Here is a 17611-nt window from a genome sequence, read left to right on the forward strand (position 1 = left end):
TTCATTTAATCACTTTTCGGGAGGCAGACAGCACTTTTTCAATGGGGCCGTAAGGGTACCGACAAATTTATTTACGCCTGTATGTGGACACAATCATGAGGCCTTATGCTCCTTTTTGCCTACTCAGGTCTGCTGATGAATGATATCTGGTGTTCCACCTCTGTGTGACATCAAATCTCAATCCAGATCCTTTTCATATGTAGCTCCTCGCTGGTGGAATGATCTGCCCACCTCCATCTCTGAGCCCCTCGATGTGTTTAAGAGAAGATTCTCTTGCTCAGTGAATTTCAGTCTAGTTGATATCAACTGTTTTTGTAACCAAAGAATCGTAACTAACTTGCTTTTGCTTTGAGCGCTTCACTTGTGGTGATCAATTTCGCAACCTTGTTGTCCAACAAAAGTGGTTACAGTTGTTTAAGGAAGTTAAGGAGTGCGTATATAAAACATTTGTACATATTTTTTCTGAAAGTCTTTGCACACTGGGGAAATTCCTCAAAGCTCATGGCAAGCAAATATTATCCTGATGTATAAAAAGGGTGATCAGGAGTATAAGTCAGAACGCTTAATGTGTATCACAGGTAAATTAATTTAAGAAATTATTAAAGAAACGATCGAGCAGCACATATCGAGAACAGGAGTTATAGGGAACAGGCAGCATTGGTTCAGACGAGGAAGGTCTTTCACTAATATGCTAGAATTCTATGAGGAAGCAACAAAAGCTTACGATAAGAAGATTTTCAGAAGGCTTTTGCTAAGGTCCCACATGAGAGATTAATGTTCAAACTAACAGAAGTGGGAATTCAAGGTGTGTGTTTAGGTGGATACAAAATTAGCTTAAACACGGAAAGCATAGGGTTAAAGTGAGGGGAACGTTTTCAGAATTAGGTGATGTTAAGTGTGATATCTCTCAGGGATCAGTGCTGAGTCCGCTGTTTATGTGTATTAAAAAGAGCAATCTGGACAAAATATGAGCGGGTTAAGTTTGCAGATGATACCACTCTAGGTGAAAGGGCTGATGATGTAGAATTGGCCGAATTATTGCAGAGGGATTTTGAGAGCATATAGGCTTGGGCAGATTTGTAGTTGATGAAATTGTAAGTATAACATGCAGGAAGTAAAACTGTTGGGTTTGAACATACAATGGAAGGTCTGAAAATTGAAAGTACACTTGGAGAATGATGTAAGAGTTTTAGTGGACACTTTCAAGTTCTGGATGGTGTATCGAGGAGATCAAGAAAGCTAATGAAGTATTCGGTTATAAATCACGATGTGTGGAGTACAAGTAAAGGGCGGTTATGCTTAAGTTATACAACTCACTAGTAAGGCCTCACCTGGAGTACTGTGTTCAGTTTTGGTCTCCACATTACAAAAAAGACATAACAGCAGTGGAGAAAATCCTGAGAAGAACATCTAGGCGGATTCCTGAACTAAGAGGTATGAGCTATTAAAAGAAACTGAAGAAGTTGAACCTTTTCAGCTCATGCAAACAGAGATTAAGAGGAGACAGGACTGAAGTATTTAAAATTATGAAAGGAATCAGCACAGCAGATCTGAGTCGTTAATTTAAAATAAATTCTGCAACAAAAACATGGGGCGTAGTTGGAACCTTGTTAAGGGTGGATTTTGCACAAATGTTAGAAAGTTTTTCTTCACATAAAGAATCACAGACACTTGGAATGAATTGCCAAATCGAGTGTTGGACTTTAGGGGCTTTCATATTTTGACTTGACGTTGTTTTGGACCATCTAGGTGACCACCATACAGAATGGATGAGCTTGTTGGGCTGAATGGCCTGTTCTCGTCCCAGACTGAGATTATGATTATTTTGACTTATTTTGTAAGTCGGTTTGGATAAAAGCATGTGCTAAGCAAATAAATGTAAATGATGACTTTATTATTGCACTCTACTGCAGACTTTTTAAAAATATGGTAATAAGCTCCTTTCTTATATACAGGAATTTACTGATAAATTTCCAGAGAAAAGGCATGTATGGACATGACGCCTGCCAATTTCCAAAGTCAGGAGCTGGAATTCCTAGGAATTTACTACCTCAGCTTAGCTGTGAGCAAAGCCATAAAGTTGCAGATGCAAGCAAAAAATGTGTCCGGACAGCCTGAGTTACTTTACAGAACAAATCTTTAGACATTTGGGTTATACACATGCCAGCCTATGACTAGCTTGATAGTTGTCACATACGTAAGCTACAATTCTTTTGTTTGACTTTCCATTAATTGTACTCCAGTTCGGCTGTGGAGGGCTGCAGTGACTGGAGGAGTTTGCTTAATTAGGAGCCAAGCTTTGCTGATAACATAATTTATTTTTATGACTTGTTAATGTTTCCATTTGGTCATGTCAGCTCATTCTTATTTTGCAGACGTTACATTTTCAAGGAAAAATCACTGAAACAATTTGTGGCCTGCTGCAGACTAGTAATTCTCACTTCTTGATTTTGTGTTTGTTGTCTTTCATTCCAAGAGGACACTTCACATCAGATGGTGAGCCGCCGGCTCCTTTGTCTTTTGTATGTCATTGTTACTGCCAGCTGGTTCAGAGAACAAAAAGCAACTAAAAGAGAAAAATGCAGTTTAGGACTAAGAGAAGGTTTGGGCATCTGAGCACGAAAGGTTACTTCAAGGATATGTTTGGTAGTTTCCAAGTTATTTCTATACAACACTGTATTTACGCATTTACCACACAAAACTGTGTCCTAAATGTAAGCGTTTTCTATAAATTACAAAAAAAAAAAAAACCTTGCCCTCTCTGGCACTTTACAATAAAGGTTAATCAGTACCACTGGAAAATAAAAGCCTAAGAACTTCATAAGGGAGCAGCAAACATTTAAGAAAACATGTCTTCCGTGTTTCTGATGCATGTTTGTGACAACAAAAGGGATCTGGGATTAATCATTAATTATTATCATTCATATCACGTACTCCTGGTACTATTTTTCTTGTGGTAAGGATACGTTTTCTATTCACGTGTGCGAGCTTTCACATAAATATGGAGATAAATCAAAACAGCACCAACCATGTGGCACAAAATATTTACTGTAATTTGGTCATTAAAAATGAAGTCACACCCCGGTAGATGAAAGATCACAGCAGAAGAAGATGACAAACGCTGAGATGGAGTGCACACCGGTCTTCTTTTGAAATGGTGGAATCTCATAATATTGGTGTTTTGTGGATTAAACTCTTACAAGGTGTGTGTAATCGCAAGACGCTGCTCAATACTCTAACTGTCTTGGACGTATTTGGTGAGTTTTTAGGTTTCTGTTTCCCAGTGATGCCCCATTAGCTTCTGTTGTTAAGCACCAGTGAGGGTAAGCTACTGTATATTTGTTTAAATTAATAGAAAATGCTCAACCTTAGAACACAATGTTTTGTGGCGAATACATAAATGTTTGTGATGAAGTAAATTCTACTTGAAAAATACTAAACTTATCCTTTAAGCTTTAAATTTATTCTATGGCAGTTGTTGGGCCCTAAATGAGTTACGTTAGAAGAAAACTTACAGCCACTGTGGCCCACCAGAACTAATCTTGAGGACCGCAGCTTTATAAGGTTAAGTGTCTGGAATATGGCTGCTAGCAGGGATGTCTTGTGTTTCCTGAGTGAGGTGGTGCACATCTGCTTTCTAGTTATAGTCAATTAGTTAAGGAAGACATTTAGGGCAAGCAAAGAGAGCCGAGCACTTACAGTAGGTGGCAATGAAACAAAAGACGGCGTGCAGCACTTTTATGGCAGAAAAGCAGCTTCATGCAGTTTAAATCAGCAGTAAAAGATGCAATGGCGTATTTGTCCGTACTTTTGTTCCTTCCTATTTGAACCTCTGATAACAGTTTAGGTGTGGTAACAATGTATCTATTACTCATAACAAGACCAGTAGTGAGAAGTCAAGTAAAAGGACACCTTTTATAGGTGAACTAAAAAGATTACAATATACAAGCTTCGAGGCAACTCGGGCCCCTTCTTTAGGCAAGATGTAAACATAAAAGCTGTAGTTCTGCTTGACTTCTTGCTAAATTCATAATGGCTAACACGGTACAACACCCTAGTACTCATAACAAGAGCTAAACAAAAGCTCCCTTTGGTCTTCATAACACTTACAAAGCATCAGTACATCGGTTATTCATCTCTATGCAGTGTGGCACACTGACCTGATCGTAAAATTACTTGTTAATATGAAAGATTCACGGGCCTTGTACTAAATATGTAATCTAAAGAGAAATGTGACTCAGCTACTCCACCTCAGACCACTCCGTCACATTTCAGAGATTAATTAACACTGTGGCAGATGCCTGGGGCTCATGCCCAGTCAGGATGCCTGGAAGATGGAAGGACTGGGAGAGGAGCAGTGCCTCCCCTGGAACACGAGAAGGCAGCCGCCCTGGGGGGTGTTGGGGCCATGGGAACAGAGCTTGGAAGCTCAACCTTGTGGGGACCTGTGGCCACTACCAGGGGGGCCTGGATGACACAGAAGCCATGGTATGCAGCACTTCCACCACCCCAAGAAGGTCATCAGGGTGCATTATAAAAGGGACCACCTAATTCCATTCAGGGAGCCGGAGTCGGGAGGCAGCAGAAGACTTAAGAGAAGTAAAAGGACTGAGCCTTGTGAGCTGTTTATGGTGCATTGTGCTGTGTGAACTGTAAAATAAAAGAGTGTTTTGGTCAGAGTGCCTCCAGCGTCTGTCTGTGTCTGGTTAAGTGCTGGTATAGCGCCATCTACTGTCACAACACTTTACTGCAGCTTTGTAACAGTTACGAAGACCCAAAGAAGAGTTTGTTATGGTCTTGTTACATAATAGTAGATCCATCCATCCATTATCCAACCTGCTATATCCTAACTACAGGGTCATGGGGGTCTGCTGGAGCCAATCCCAGCCAACACAGGGCACAAGACAGGAAACAAACCCCGGGCAGGGCGCCAGCCCACCGCAGGGCGCACACACACATACACCAAGCACACACTAGGGACAATTTAGGATCGCCAATGCACCTAACCTACATGTCTTTGGACTGTGGGAGGAAACCCACGCAGACACGGGGAGAACATGCAGCGCTACCACTGCGCCACCGTACTGCCCATAATACGGTAGTACATGAGTAGCAGAACTTAAGTGTTAACAAATATCTTTTTTTCAGTTTATTGTCCATAGATTTTTTTTATTTGAAGACACTGTGACAAATAAATACATCGGACTGAAATTAACAATAATATAACAAACAGAACACCTGACCACCGCTGTTCATTTTCTTTAGGCCAAAACCAGACACAATTGTGATGTCCGTGAATGTGGCCCATTCCTCTTGTGTTTCGGTGTATTTGGGACTGCTGCCTTATGTGAATTCTAACTGGCCTGGGACTACCTGGGTCATCCTGACATGCGTGAGGGAGCAAATCCTACTTAAAGTCCTTGTTCCTGTATTCCAAAGGGACAATTGCTTGAATTAGAGGAGGAGGAGGAAGAGGCAGCTTCATTCTTGATATTTTCTGGGCTGAAATTGTTCGACCGGAATGAAAGAGTTTCACAACTACAAAAAAGAATTGGTCTTATTCTCAGATGCTTTTTTAAAATTCATATTGTCACCAGAATGTGATTCAATGTATTACACACAGATAAATACAAAAGAAGGGAGAGTTTGACCAGAAAAGACAATTGAGATGGGCATTGCATTTAAAACCATGAACACAAAGTTAAATGGCAGCGTACATTTCCAGTTCAGCCTTGTCTCACATTAGATTTCATCGTTTAATGCTCTTTAGTCCAATCATCAATCATCATTTGTCCTCCCATATCCTGATAGCTTCAACACTTCACTCACTTAAGCCCGTGACCCACAGCAGAGCAGCGGCCATCACGATGACCTTCCCCTTGAGTGGAATGTGCTGAAAGAGAAACAACAACACAATGGATGGAGGACTGAAACCTACGACACAAAGCACAGGACCGCAGTGACACGTTTGTAGCACAATGAACGCTGAAGAGAAGACGGAATAAATGAAGACCGTAGGATGTGTTTGCCTAGGGTGGTCAGCCCTGCTTAAATCCCACTTGTTTGTTCGTTTATAGAATCTCTTCCTATAAGGGTCTTTTCTTTCCTTCTCCAAGTGTTAGTTTGCACTAAATTTCACAAGCTGATCTCAGTATGGGGTCCAGGACGGGTAATGAGCTCGGTGTGATTTAAAGACCTAAGTGAGGAGAAACCGCATCCTTTGATGAGATATCAATGTCGCCTTCAGACTCCAAATACCTGGCGTTTTGGTGCCTTTCCTTTGTTATGGTCCAGTGCCTTCAGGAGCTGAGGACCCCCTTTATCTGAGGCTCACTGTTTGCCAAACCTCTGGTGTTCTGGCAGATGTGCTCAAAGTATCTGGGACTTCCTGTGATGGTGTCCTCAAACAGCTCCCCTACAGCTTCATCTTGCTGCAAGTCCAGGGTCAGGTTGCCCGCCATGAATGTGTTTACCTCTCATGAATTAATTTTTCACTTGTCAAAGCCTATTACAGTTTTCATCTTGTAGATATTTCCTTATTAAATATTGACAAAACTTTACCCAGCTCCTCTGCATTAATGTATCATAATGCTAAGCCATGAAGATTTACAGGATATTCTGGAGATGTCGGCCTGGCAGAGGCTCCAGGCCAAAATGACTCCCACATCACTTCTTACACCTCTCCTGTTAGTCACTGTGAGTCAGTGCACCTTTAATACTCACTTTCTGTTTAATTTAAATTCATTTTTATAGTGTGAGTGTCGGCTCAGAGCTCTCTAACAAGTTCACAGGTAAACTACAATTCCAGCTTTCTAAACTATAAATTACAATATGTGCACACATAAAAGTACAGCAGCAGTCTCAAACGGATGGAATATCCCCCATAATTGCATCACCCATCGCACTTAGTCCGCCTTGGAACTGGGGTGCCAGTGACTAACTTGGCAGTGCTGGGTGCAAGAAAGGAAGCAACCCTGGATTGGGTGCCAGTCTGTCAACAGGGCCGCTCACTTCCACCCTCCACACTCCTTCATACTCACACAGCTCACAGTCACCAATCACCATTTTTGGAATGTGGGAGAAACCAAGGAGAATATCACAGAGGATGAGCCAATTTCCTGTGAACAGCGACTGGACCAGACCAGGAATCAAACCCGGGACTTTGGAGATGCCAGACAGTAGAACAAGCAGGTAAGCGTAGCTTGTAGTAGTCCAGGGGAATTATAATGTGGCGATACAGTCTCAAAGAAATTCAGGGTGGTGAGTGGTGGCAGACTGTCCCTACAGCAGCAGATATGAGGATGAAAGCAACTCTAGGTGGGACGTCAGTTGTCAGGCTGATATCGACGCTCTCCAGTTCACATCTTTGGAATGCGGGAGGTAAACTGCAATACAAGGAGAAAACATGGCAAGACCACGCAGACGGCAGCCATGCACTGGATCTGTGAGGTGGCCACGCTTAACGCTGTGCCACCACTCCTTGCTTACTATTACTTAGTCATTTCACCTGTTGCTGGGTTATCAGTTGTTGATGAAGTCTGGCAGTTTCTGGCCAGTAGATGGCACTGGTGTTACTAATGTAGGAAACCGTCAGGGCTGTTTGGACACCTCGAACATTAAACCTCCATTGTGATATTGATGCATAGGACATTTAGAATAGATTACATGTAAACGTTTATACTAGCTATAGTGATCTGCTTATTGAAAAATTGATTTTATTGAACATGACAATTGTCAGTTGTGTATTAATTAGTATAATGAAATCAGTATAAAAAGAACTAGGAATCTGGTCTCATGAAATTCTCTTTAAAGGAGCTTTTCAGGTAACATTCAAGCCTTCAGTGCATTTCCTACACCCATCTATTCCCTAAACCCACTTTTTCTTGTTGTCCTGGTAGCATCAGATGCCAAGCAAAGACAAGTTCTGGGTGGGCTGCTAGTCCATGCCTGGGCACGCTCTGGTATTGACTATTGCTAGTGTAACTTCAGCCCCAAAGGGAGAGATACTTCAGTTTTATTAGGCTGTTAGCCAAAATCTAGTGGAGCAGATGGAGACAATGGTGTCTCTTCAGTGTCAGGGGGCTTTAATTAGGGAACAAGAGCTAAGACGCTAATCTGCAGAAAGTCACCAGGCCTGGGAGTGGTCTTTGAAAAAGGGCAGTGTGATGACCCGAGGGAGTCCAGTTGTCACAAGCTGGCTGCTCCTCCGACGTTAGCCTTGCTGCTTGCCTGCTCTTTGCCTGCAGCCCCTCGTTTTGGCCTTTTTTGTCATGTCAAGTGACACTTGCACAATGGGGGGCAAGGGAAATCAAAGCAGGAGCTACATGAAGGCTCTTCACTCAAAAGCCTTGTGCTCCCTGCTTTTGCAAAAAGTTTTTTTGTGGAATTACAAAGTGTTTTGTTTTATGTTTTCTTTCTTGTGATGTTGACTTTTCCGGATTTTTAAAAATTTGTCAAGTAATGTCAACACTTTTGCTTCAGTTTTAGTTTGTTTTGTATTCTGACCTCTTGATGTTGCTGGACTATCTATCTATCTATCTATCTATCTATCTATCTATCTATCTATCTATCTATCTATCTATCTATCTATCTATCTATCTATCTATCTATCTATCTATCTGTCGGGCCCAAAATGGAAGGACAGGGGGAGACAGCATGCACAGGGCATTGTCGCTCCTGGACTGAGAGATAGCAGCCCCCCTGGGTTGTGACAGCACCTCAGTTTCCCACAGGGCATCATTGGAAGTGGAGTTCTTGCACTCAGGCCTGTTGGGTTCCATGGGTGCTGCCACGGGCTGCTGCATGGACTGGAGAACCCTACTTTGTCAGGCTCTCTCCTCACCCAGAAGTGCTTCCGAGGTACAGTTTCAGAACACCAGAAGTGATTCTGGATGTAACATAAAAGGAACACTTCTCAAGGATCTAGAGTTGGGTGGAAGGAAGATGGGGCTTGTGTGGAGGAAGCAGTGAGTAAGAGAGAGACACAGAGAACAGAAGACAAAATATTACTGAGTGCTGCATACTGTGCTTTGTACTGTGGCTGTGTGGGAAATGCTTACCAACGAAGAGTTTCCCCACAACAAAATCTTTTGTTTATTTTATACTTGTGTCCGAGCTGGAGCACCCACTGGTGACCACAATATCTATCTATCTATCTATCTATCTATCTATCTATCTATCTATCTATCTATCTATCTATCTATCTATCTATCTATCTATCTATCTATCTATCTATCGACTTTATGTACTGTTTTCTCTAACTAACTAGTAACATTTGTCCCTCTTTTGCCAATGAGTAGCTCGATGTGAACGTTCATGTACTGTTTGTGTCAGAAAAGAAAGGAAACCATGGGATGCTGGTGCCTGCTCTGTCATGACTGTAACATTATCATTATGAGACAAAATACAGCCTTACAGATTTAAAGATTTAGTAAACTGAGAGAACGGGCGGCACGGTGGCGCAGTGGGTAGCGCTGCTGCCTCGCAGTTGGGAGACCTGGGGACCCGGGTTCGCTTCCCGGATCCTCCCTGCATGGAGTTTGCATGTTCTCCCCGTGTCTGCGTGGGTTTCCTCCGGGCACTCCGGTTTCCTCCCACAGTCCAAAGACATGCTGGTTAGGTGCATTGGCGATTCTAAATTGTCCCTAGTGTGTGCTTGGTGTGTTTGTGTGTGTCCTGCGGTGGGTTGGCACCCTGCCTTGTGCCCTGTGTTGGCTGGGATTGGCTCCAGCAGACCCCCGTGACCCTGTGTTCGGATTCACCGGGTTGGAAAATGGATGGATGGATGGATGGATGGATGGATGGATGGATAAACTGAGAGAGTCGAAATAAACTGCTGTCATGGAAAATCCATTGGCTGCGAACTGCCTAAAATGAAACAGCAACAAGTTTAAAATCAAATGACTTTGAGGTTAATAAAGACAAAACCACAGTTACATGGAAAGAACACACAGACTACACACACTGTGCAACGATTGTGGGGCTGTCTGGTGGTGCTGCTAATCACCATGTTGCCAGATCTTTGCCGGACAGCATGAGGTCAACACACAATTGAAAAAATGACATTCTACATACCTGTTCCATCTGCATCAGGACTCTTCTCTTCTTTGAGGCAGGAATATCTGTCTCCTCAATGAACTGGAAGGAGCACATAAGGCTTCCTTGGTGGCTTATTCAAATTTAGCTGTCTTCCTCAGCAGTGGGTGAAGATGAAGATGCCACTTCTCCCCCGTTATCATCAGCATGTCTTGTGCTCGAGGCATTGCTGATATTGATCTGCTTTCAGTTTTCTTTTTCTGACTGTGGCGCTGGACTTTGTGTGTCTCTTCATTGGGTTTGACTGCACTGCCTTGACCAGGAAAAGGAAAAGCACAAATTCGAGTTGTAACCGTGCCACTAAAAAAAAGGCTGCTCTCCTTTTACTGCCGAGAATGAAGACCCCTTTGTTAAACTGGAAAGTTCAAGAAACCAGCTTGCAGTACCCAGCACAAAGGCTATTAATTTTCACATACAGCGAGATTTTTCTTCATAAGAAATTCCATTGAGCATATAATAGAAAGTAGGAAAACAATTGCTTAAAAGATAAAGTCGGGGGTTGTTATTTGGAGTTTGCATGTCCTCCCTGTGTCTGCGTGGGTTTCCTCCCATAGTCCAAAGACATGCAGGTTAGGTCGATTGCCGATTTTAAATTGGCCCTTATGTGTGTGTGTGTGTGTGTCCTGCGGTGGGTTGGCACCCTGCCCGGGATTGGTTCCCTGCCTTGCGCCCTGTGTTGGCTGGGATTGGCTCCAGCAGACCCCTGTGATCGTGTGTTCGGATTCAGCAGGTTGGAAAATGGATGGATGGGTTGTTATTTAAACATTTTACTAATAAGTTAAATTGCTGAGGGAAGATAGTTTCGCACACCATCTTATGGGTCTGTGCCCCTTTGGCATTAATGCGGAGACGCCACTGCTGGTATGCCATGTTGCAGTGTAGCAGCTTGGCCTTTCACACAAGATGGCTGGTGCTGTGTGTGCCCCTAGTTGGCATGCACTGTACATGACAGCAATGCAAGGGAACACCACAGAGAATAAGAGACCCCGTGTACAGAAACAACATGAGGTAGAACGCGTGAAAGGGGAGAATGAGGGAAGCAGCCGCAGCCAGCAGGTATATTCACACCTGTGTGATAATATCTGCAGACATCCTTAAAAACTGTTAGAAGTATTCAATGAAAGAGAGATGGGCACACTGTGTGTTAAGAAGAAAAATACAAACATTTTCTGTCTCCAGAAGCTGAAAAGTTTTTACAGGATGTAAAACCAACTGATGAGGGGAACATTTTGATGTGGAGGTGGGATTGAGAATCTCTGATGGCCAGAGAGAGTGACCTGCAGGAGACATGAAGGTGGCAGACATACTGAGCCACCAAGCCAAGTCCAGAGATGTCACAACTGGAAAGACATAGGTGTCATATCAAAACCCAAAAACTGTGAGCTATGCAGTGGTGGCACATTTCATGGGACTCTATACATAGGACAATACATTTAAACCTGAACTTGAGAGGTAGGAGAGCAAAAGAATATTAATAATAATTCTTTGCATTTATACAGCGCTTTTCTCACTACTCAAAGCGCTCAGCAATTGCAGGTTAAGGGCCTTGCTGAAGGGCCCAACAGAGCAGAGTCCCTATTGGCATTTACGGGATTCGAACCGGCAACCGTCCGATTGCCAGTGCAGATCCCTAGACTCAGCGCCACCACTCCACCATGTTGAAGGAAGAAAGATGATGATAAAGGACAGAGAAGCAGGAGAATGAAGACGTTCAAGGATTATACACAAGGCAGAACAGCAGCCAATGTGCTATCACTGACAATACAAGGAAAACACTGAAGCACAGTGGTGAGAAAAAGTATTTGCCCCCTTCCTGATACACCTTATTATTGAAAACTAGACAAAGAGCCTGTTTCGACCACATAAGATGAAACGGGCACGAGTGGAATAGTAATAAGTATAAGCACCACAAACCTGATATAGGTGTATTGAATGAATGCGTAATTAGGCCTCGAGCTGTAGTCAAAATCGCCTTTCAGGCCTCTACAGCTTTAATCGACGTCGCCTTTCTCTTTGAATTTTTGAATTTTTGAAATGTTGGGGTTGGATGTCGGTCGAAGTCGCCTTTCTCTTTGAATTTTCGCACCTGTGAATCCGCCGCCTGCCGTGATGTCGGTCTCGTAAGGTTTTTCAGGCAGCTGCACAGAAGGTGACTGCGCATTCGGCTTCAGACGGATGTGAGTGAGTGAGTAGGCTGGTGAATTATGTATTAGATGTTTAATAGTGATTTTTTTTTTTTTTTACTTGGGTCATTAATTGAATTAACAATATAAAGTGTAATGGCCTCCTTATACCGAATAGCTAGCTGTACTGACTGCAGCCTATAGTTTATTATCGGTCGTTCACGTCATTGTGGATTCATTTTACGCAGCACCTCCTTGCAGAGCACTGCTGAGCTGCTCACTTTATGTCTCATTTGGGTTTTGCTCTGCACTTTGTCTAGGCCAGTGCAAACTTGAATATTGTTTCCTGTGATTTTAACTTTTTTTTGTGTTTTGTGGATCTCAAACTTCAGTTTTCAGTTCACAGATTAATGGCTAGTCATTCTCCTTAAGCATTTTCTGATCCAGAACAGAATTCAGGGCTCTTTCAGTTACGTCAGGTCATCCAGGTACTGAAGCAGCAAGGCATCCCCTCACCTTTCCACTACCACCCCAAACGTGACTGTTGGTTTGATGTTCTTATAGTTTAATGATACGTATGTTTGCTATTTGTCTGACATAATGGGTCAGTGTTGCCCATAAAGTTCCACCTGTTCCCTCTCCCATCTACAGCACGTTTTCCCAAAATGCTTCCAGGTGCTTCTTGGCAAGTGACGTGCAAGCATGTGTATTCTTCTAGATTAGCGGTACTTCATTTCCAGGCTTGCTGCTCTCCTTTAATGTTCGCTCCTTTCTGTGTCCTTGTGACAACGGGCCTTTACTGTGATGAGATGGTCCTGCAGCTCTTTGGGGCCCTTTGGGACTCCCTGAATGATTTTATGGTATGCTCTAACCAAGCCTGTCTCTATTTTCAAGCAATGACAGTTGGTGTTGGACAAATTTATTCATTATGTAAGTAAGGGAAAGCCAAGAGTTTGAGGTACCTTGAAATGCTCTTTCTAGATCAGGCACACTGCCTTCTGGTTACAGTCATTTATAAAACATCTTATGGAATACATAAAGCGAGACGGAAATGTGCAGCGACATTCCACTCCAAGCATTGAAGGTGGCAGTGCTGTGTAAGTCCTTGTATGTTCCCCTGAAGGTTTTTACCAATCAAAATGCACAACTTTAAGCAGCGGATCACTTAAAGCCATTATTTACAGCTAAGTGAAAAGGTCTTAAGAGGGTGGTGCGTGTTTATGTGCGCTGAAGCACCAGAACATAATCTCTGAGGTGATCACCGGTCCCACAATGAGGGCTCTTGGACTGATGGAGCAAATAAGGCAACAAACACGGTGACCAGCTGTGAGGCAGTCGAGAAACGACACGCAAGGCGCTGCAGCACCTGCTAGCCGGGGATGGACAACACCTCGGCCTTTTGGAAAGCCGTCCTGCTCTCTCTTGTTCTGGTAGGTGTTTGGATTGTTACTAAAGAATTCTACTGTGCTGTACAGAAAAAAAAATGAAAATTAAGAAAGAGTCGGGCTAGTGCCCTGCTAACAACAATAAGCATACATAGAAATGATAGGTTTGACAACTCCAAAGGTTCAAATACTGACTAAGAGATTTGAAGCAGTCCAGTTTATTTTGACTACATGATTCTTGGAAGTATGGGAGTGAAGTAAGCAAAGCAAATATTTTGGACAGAGTGAACTGTAAATGTAAAATCTGTACAATAGAATGAAACAGTTCAGGCCATATAGTCCTGCTGCACACATCTTAAAAGACATAGCAGGAATCACACAATATACAGTATAATCCTACCAGCAGGGTTTGATTATTAGAAAGGACTAAGTTGCCGTTCTCAGCCTCTATCGGTACTTTGGCACAGCAGCACTTTATTCGATGTCAGATCTTACTCCCTGTAGTATATGCCATATGTCACAACTGCAGCCCCATGTTTTGACAAATTTTGAGAAAGGTGAGAACAGCCTTCACTTAGACATTGCAGGCCGACAGAAAGGAGCACAGCAGGCAGCTCTGACTTCTCTTCAGGAAGAATTTGTTTGTTCTTTCAATGCAATTTTTTTTTATTAAACTGACTTGTTGGTGCTAAATGGAGCTGCCATTGGGGCGCTGGTGTGAACGGCTTTGAAAATTTATAACATGTCAGGGACTGTTACTTAGCAGATGGCAAAAACTTAAAACACTTTGGATTTTATTCAACAGAAATAAAAATAATCACAGCTAACACACTTTTTATCTGAGAACTCAGTAATTAGTAAAAATGAAAATGATAAGGACTTTAAACAGTTCAGGCATTAAATGAGCAGCAGTGTGAATTGGGAAATGAACTATTAAAAGTTCAGACAGTTAATGACATCTTAATTTAACCAAATTACGTTGATAATGTAATTTGCATTATAGATTTGGATTTGTTACAATGCAATGAAAAGCGCTAAACAAAAAACACAAAAAGGACTTGGCTTGAAACAAAGTTCAGCCTGCCACATTCACAGCGGGAACAATAATAATATGGAAACACCGGACATTTAAAGATATTTCAATAAACAATTGCATATAATATTGTCTGCGGTGGGTTGGCACCCTGCCCGGAATTGGTTCCTGCCTTGTGCCCTGTGTCGGCTGGGATTGGCTCCAGCAGACCCCCGTGACCCTGTGTTCGGATTCAGCGGGTTGGAAAATGGATGGATGGATATAATATTGTGAATTCTGATATATATGAGTTTCAATTATCTTTAAGCAAAAGTCACATTTTGAAACAGATGTAATGAATTTTTATAAAGATAAATTGTAAACAAAAAGGCAAACCTGGTATCCATCTATCATATAGCGCCTTTCATTTATCTATCTATCTATCTATCTATCTATCTATCTATCTATCTATCTATCTATCTATCTATCTATCTATCTAGGTTAGGTTAGGTTAGGTTTCTTTATTTAGTCATGTTTACACAGGAAAACATGAAATTTGCCTTCTCAGTTGCATCTAATAACAGGTAACAGACAGAATGAAATAAAACAGACAAATAGAAATAAGAAAGTTTAAGGTAAGGCAGTTAGATAAAACATATTAAGTGTATAGAAAAAAATGAAATTTTCTGTTTATTATCAAAATTCATCTGTATGAAGGGAATTGCAATATCAAACATTTTAATTGCATGCATTATATGTATAGTGTAAACTTTGATATAAACGTATAAAAGTCAAATTTTCTTTTTAAAGGCACTTATAAAATACTTCTTGCAGAGTGATGTTTAATATAGAAAATACTAAGTTCTTCATATACTTGAAGAAAAGGTAAAAACATAAAAGTTGAACATTTATACATAAACCAAGTCAGATGCTCCTTAAATGCACTCCACACTATCTCCGTGGGCCTCAGTTATAGTGCCGTCAGTTAACTGGACGTTCCAGAAGTGCCATGTAACCAACTGAGCACCTTGCTGTTTAAAATATTTGTCATTTTTGTTTTTTTTAATCAGGGGCTAATAATATTAGTTCACTTCAGCATACTACAGTATATACAATACGAGTTTCTGCTTTCTCTAATAACTCGGTTTTTGTTGATGGTCATTACAAAACACAATTTTACAGCAAAGTGTATTCTTTTGAATTGAAATGGGTAATAAGTAGTAGTAATAAGAAATCTGAGTACATGTTATTATTATTACTATTATTAGATGGTTACGATTTTCATTTGTTTGTGTCGTTCACTCAAGTATTTCTTTTTGTGATTTTTTGTCAGTTCTGTGTTCTTCTTTTTTGTTTGCCATACCAAAGCCAGACGATAAAGTTTTTAGGACTACTGAGTTGTGCTTTACTTTAACTTATAACAATGATGCAATGATTTTCACAGGCTGCACGTGTAATGAATTGAATGTTTTTAGCATTGTACAGTAAAGACCAGGTGATAAGAAGTACTGTAATTTTGTGAACTACAAACCACATGGACAGCATCTACAGTACTGGGGTCCTTGGTGGTGCTGGTGTGAAGCAGACTGCACCAGATTCCGTATTAAAGTGCTATTCAGTGGTGTTACAATGGTGACGTTAAGCTGATATATTCAAAGCTAAAACCTGCTATAAATTGACTCTCCAGTAGCATCAAACCCTAAAATTATTACTGCCTTGATGCACAGTGTGCATTTGTAAATATCTACCAAAAAAAAGTTACTAATTCCTTTTAGTCACCCTGTTCTCTTGTTAGTCCTGCGGTGGGTTGGCACCCTGCCCAGGATTGGTTCCTGTCTTGTGCCCTGTGTTGGCTGGGATTGGCTCCAGCAGACCCCCGTGACCCTGTGTTCGGATTCAGCGGGTTGGAAAATGGATGGATGGATGTTCTCTTGTTGTCACATTCTGAAACCCAGCTTCTCCATCAGCTATCGAGAAATCCCACTTCATTCTGTGCAGTCGTGGCTTTGCTAATTTGCAGTGTGCTTTTCTTTCTTGTTTTTATTACACCTTTTTTTATTTTACAGTGTTGTCTTTTTCAGAATGCAGGGCTGTGTATGCACTTAAAAACAAATAATAACAGTATAATCAGTGGCGTTCAGATTGTGGTGTACACAGAAAAATGAAGTGCAAGCTTGGCTGAGTGCATCACACCAATAGTGAAACTTCCTAAAAACAGGTGTTTGGGTTTGGGAATTTTAACATTTTTTTGGAGGGTGGGGTGCAGAAAGAAAGACAGGAAGATTGTTCTTTAAGGGTTTGGCAATATGTTTCACAGAAAAAGATCCGGGCTGGGGTTGGAAATGTGTCTTTTGTAAAAACAACATGTCTAAACATGAACAAAACTGAGACAAAATGACGTACTCTAAGATAATCTTAAACACTGTAATCCAGCCAGACAATGAAATTGTTATTCCAAAGCAACTGAGAAAAACAAAAACGCAGCAGTTGCTGCTTTGGATGACTTTTGCCACTTTTGTCAATGCTGTTATTTAAACTGTAAGCACTGAAGAAATTGTCTGGAGGAGAGCACTGGCTGATGGGAATTGTAGTCCCTACATCAGCATTTGTCACAAGGTTGCAGATAAATGGGAGCGGGGTATGGTAATATATGTTACATACTTTTCTTACTAGATGAAGCGCACAAAATGGACTACACTCACAGGCACAGCACCTGGCAAGTACTTGAGCTTTATACCACACTTCCTAAATGTGTCGTCTTTGAGTTTCACCGAATTTTCCTCTTTCACTTCACTTCTGCTGATGGCCTTCATTTTCATAAACCCTGACATCGATGTCAGTTCTGTGGTGTAAATGGGACGCAATGCATTGTCATTATTAATATATAAGTAAAGTCAGTTCATTTTTCTCTTTTGTACAAAATTACCAAATTTCAATCAAATCAGTCAAAGCATTTTTGAGGTTTTGCAGTATTTAATATTTCTATCAAGAGGGGT

At 41.5% G+C, this 17611-nt stretch overlaps 1 protein-coding gene across 1 annotated transcript in view; it reads left to right on the plus strand.

Annotated features, from left to right (window-relative positions):
* The first annotated feature begins 13440 nt into the window (after nucleotides 1-13440).
* Nucleotides 13441-17611, plus strand: part of LOC114658397 (atrial natriuretic peptide receptor 2-like) — a 77796-nt gene continuing 73625 nt past the window's right edge. Inside the window, exon 1 of the mRNA XM_051932445.1 lies at nucleotides 13441-13648. Within this exon, the coding sequence (XP_051788405.1) occupies nucleotides 13598-13648 (51 nt within the window). The 5' untranslated portion in view covers nucleotides 13441-13597. The remainder of the gene's footprint in view (nucleotides 13649-17611) is intronic.

Source organism: Erpetoichthys calabaricus, chromosome 10, assembly GCF_900747795.2.
Source record: "Erpetoichthys calabaricus chromosome 10, fErpCal1.3, whole genome shotgun sequence".
Taxonomy (NCBI): Eukaryota; Metazoa; Chordata; class Cladistia; order Polypteriformes; family Polypteridae; genus Erpetoichthys; species Erpetoichthys calabaricus.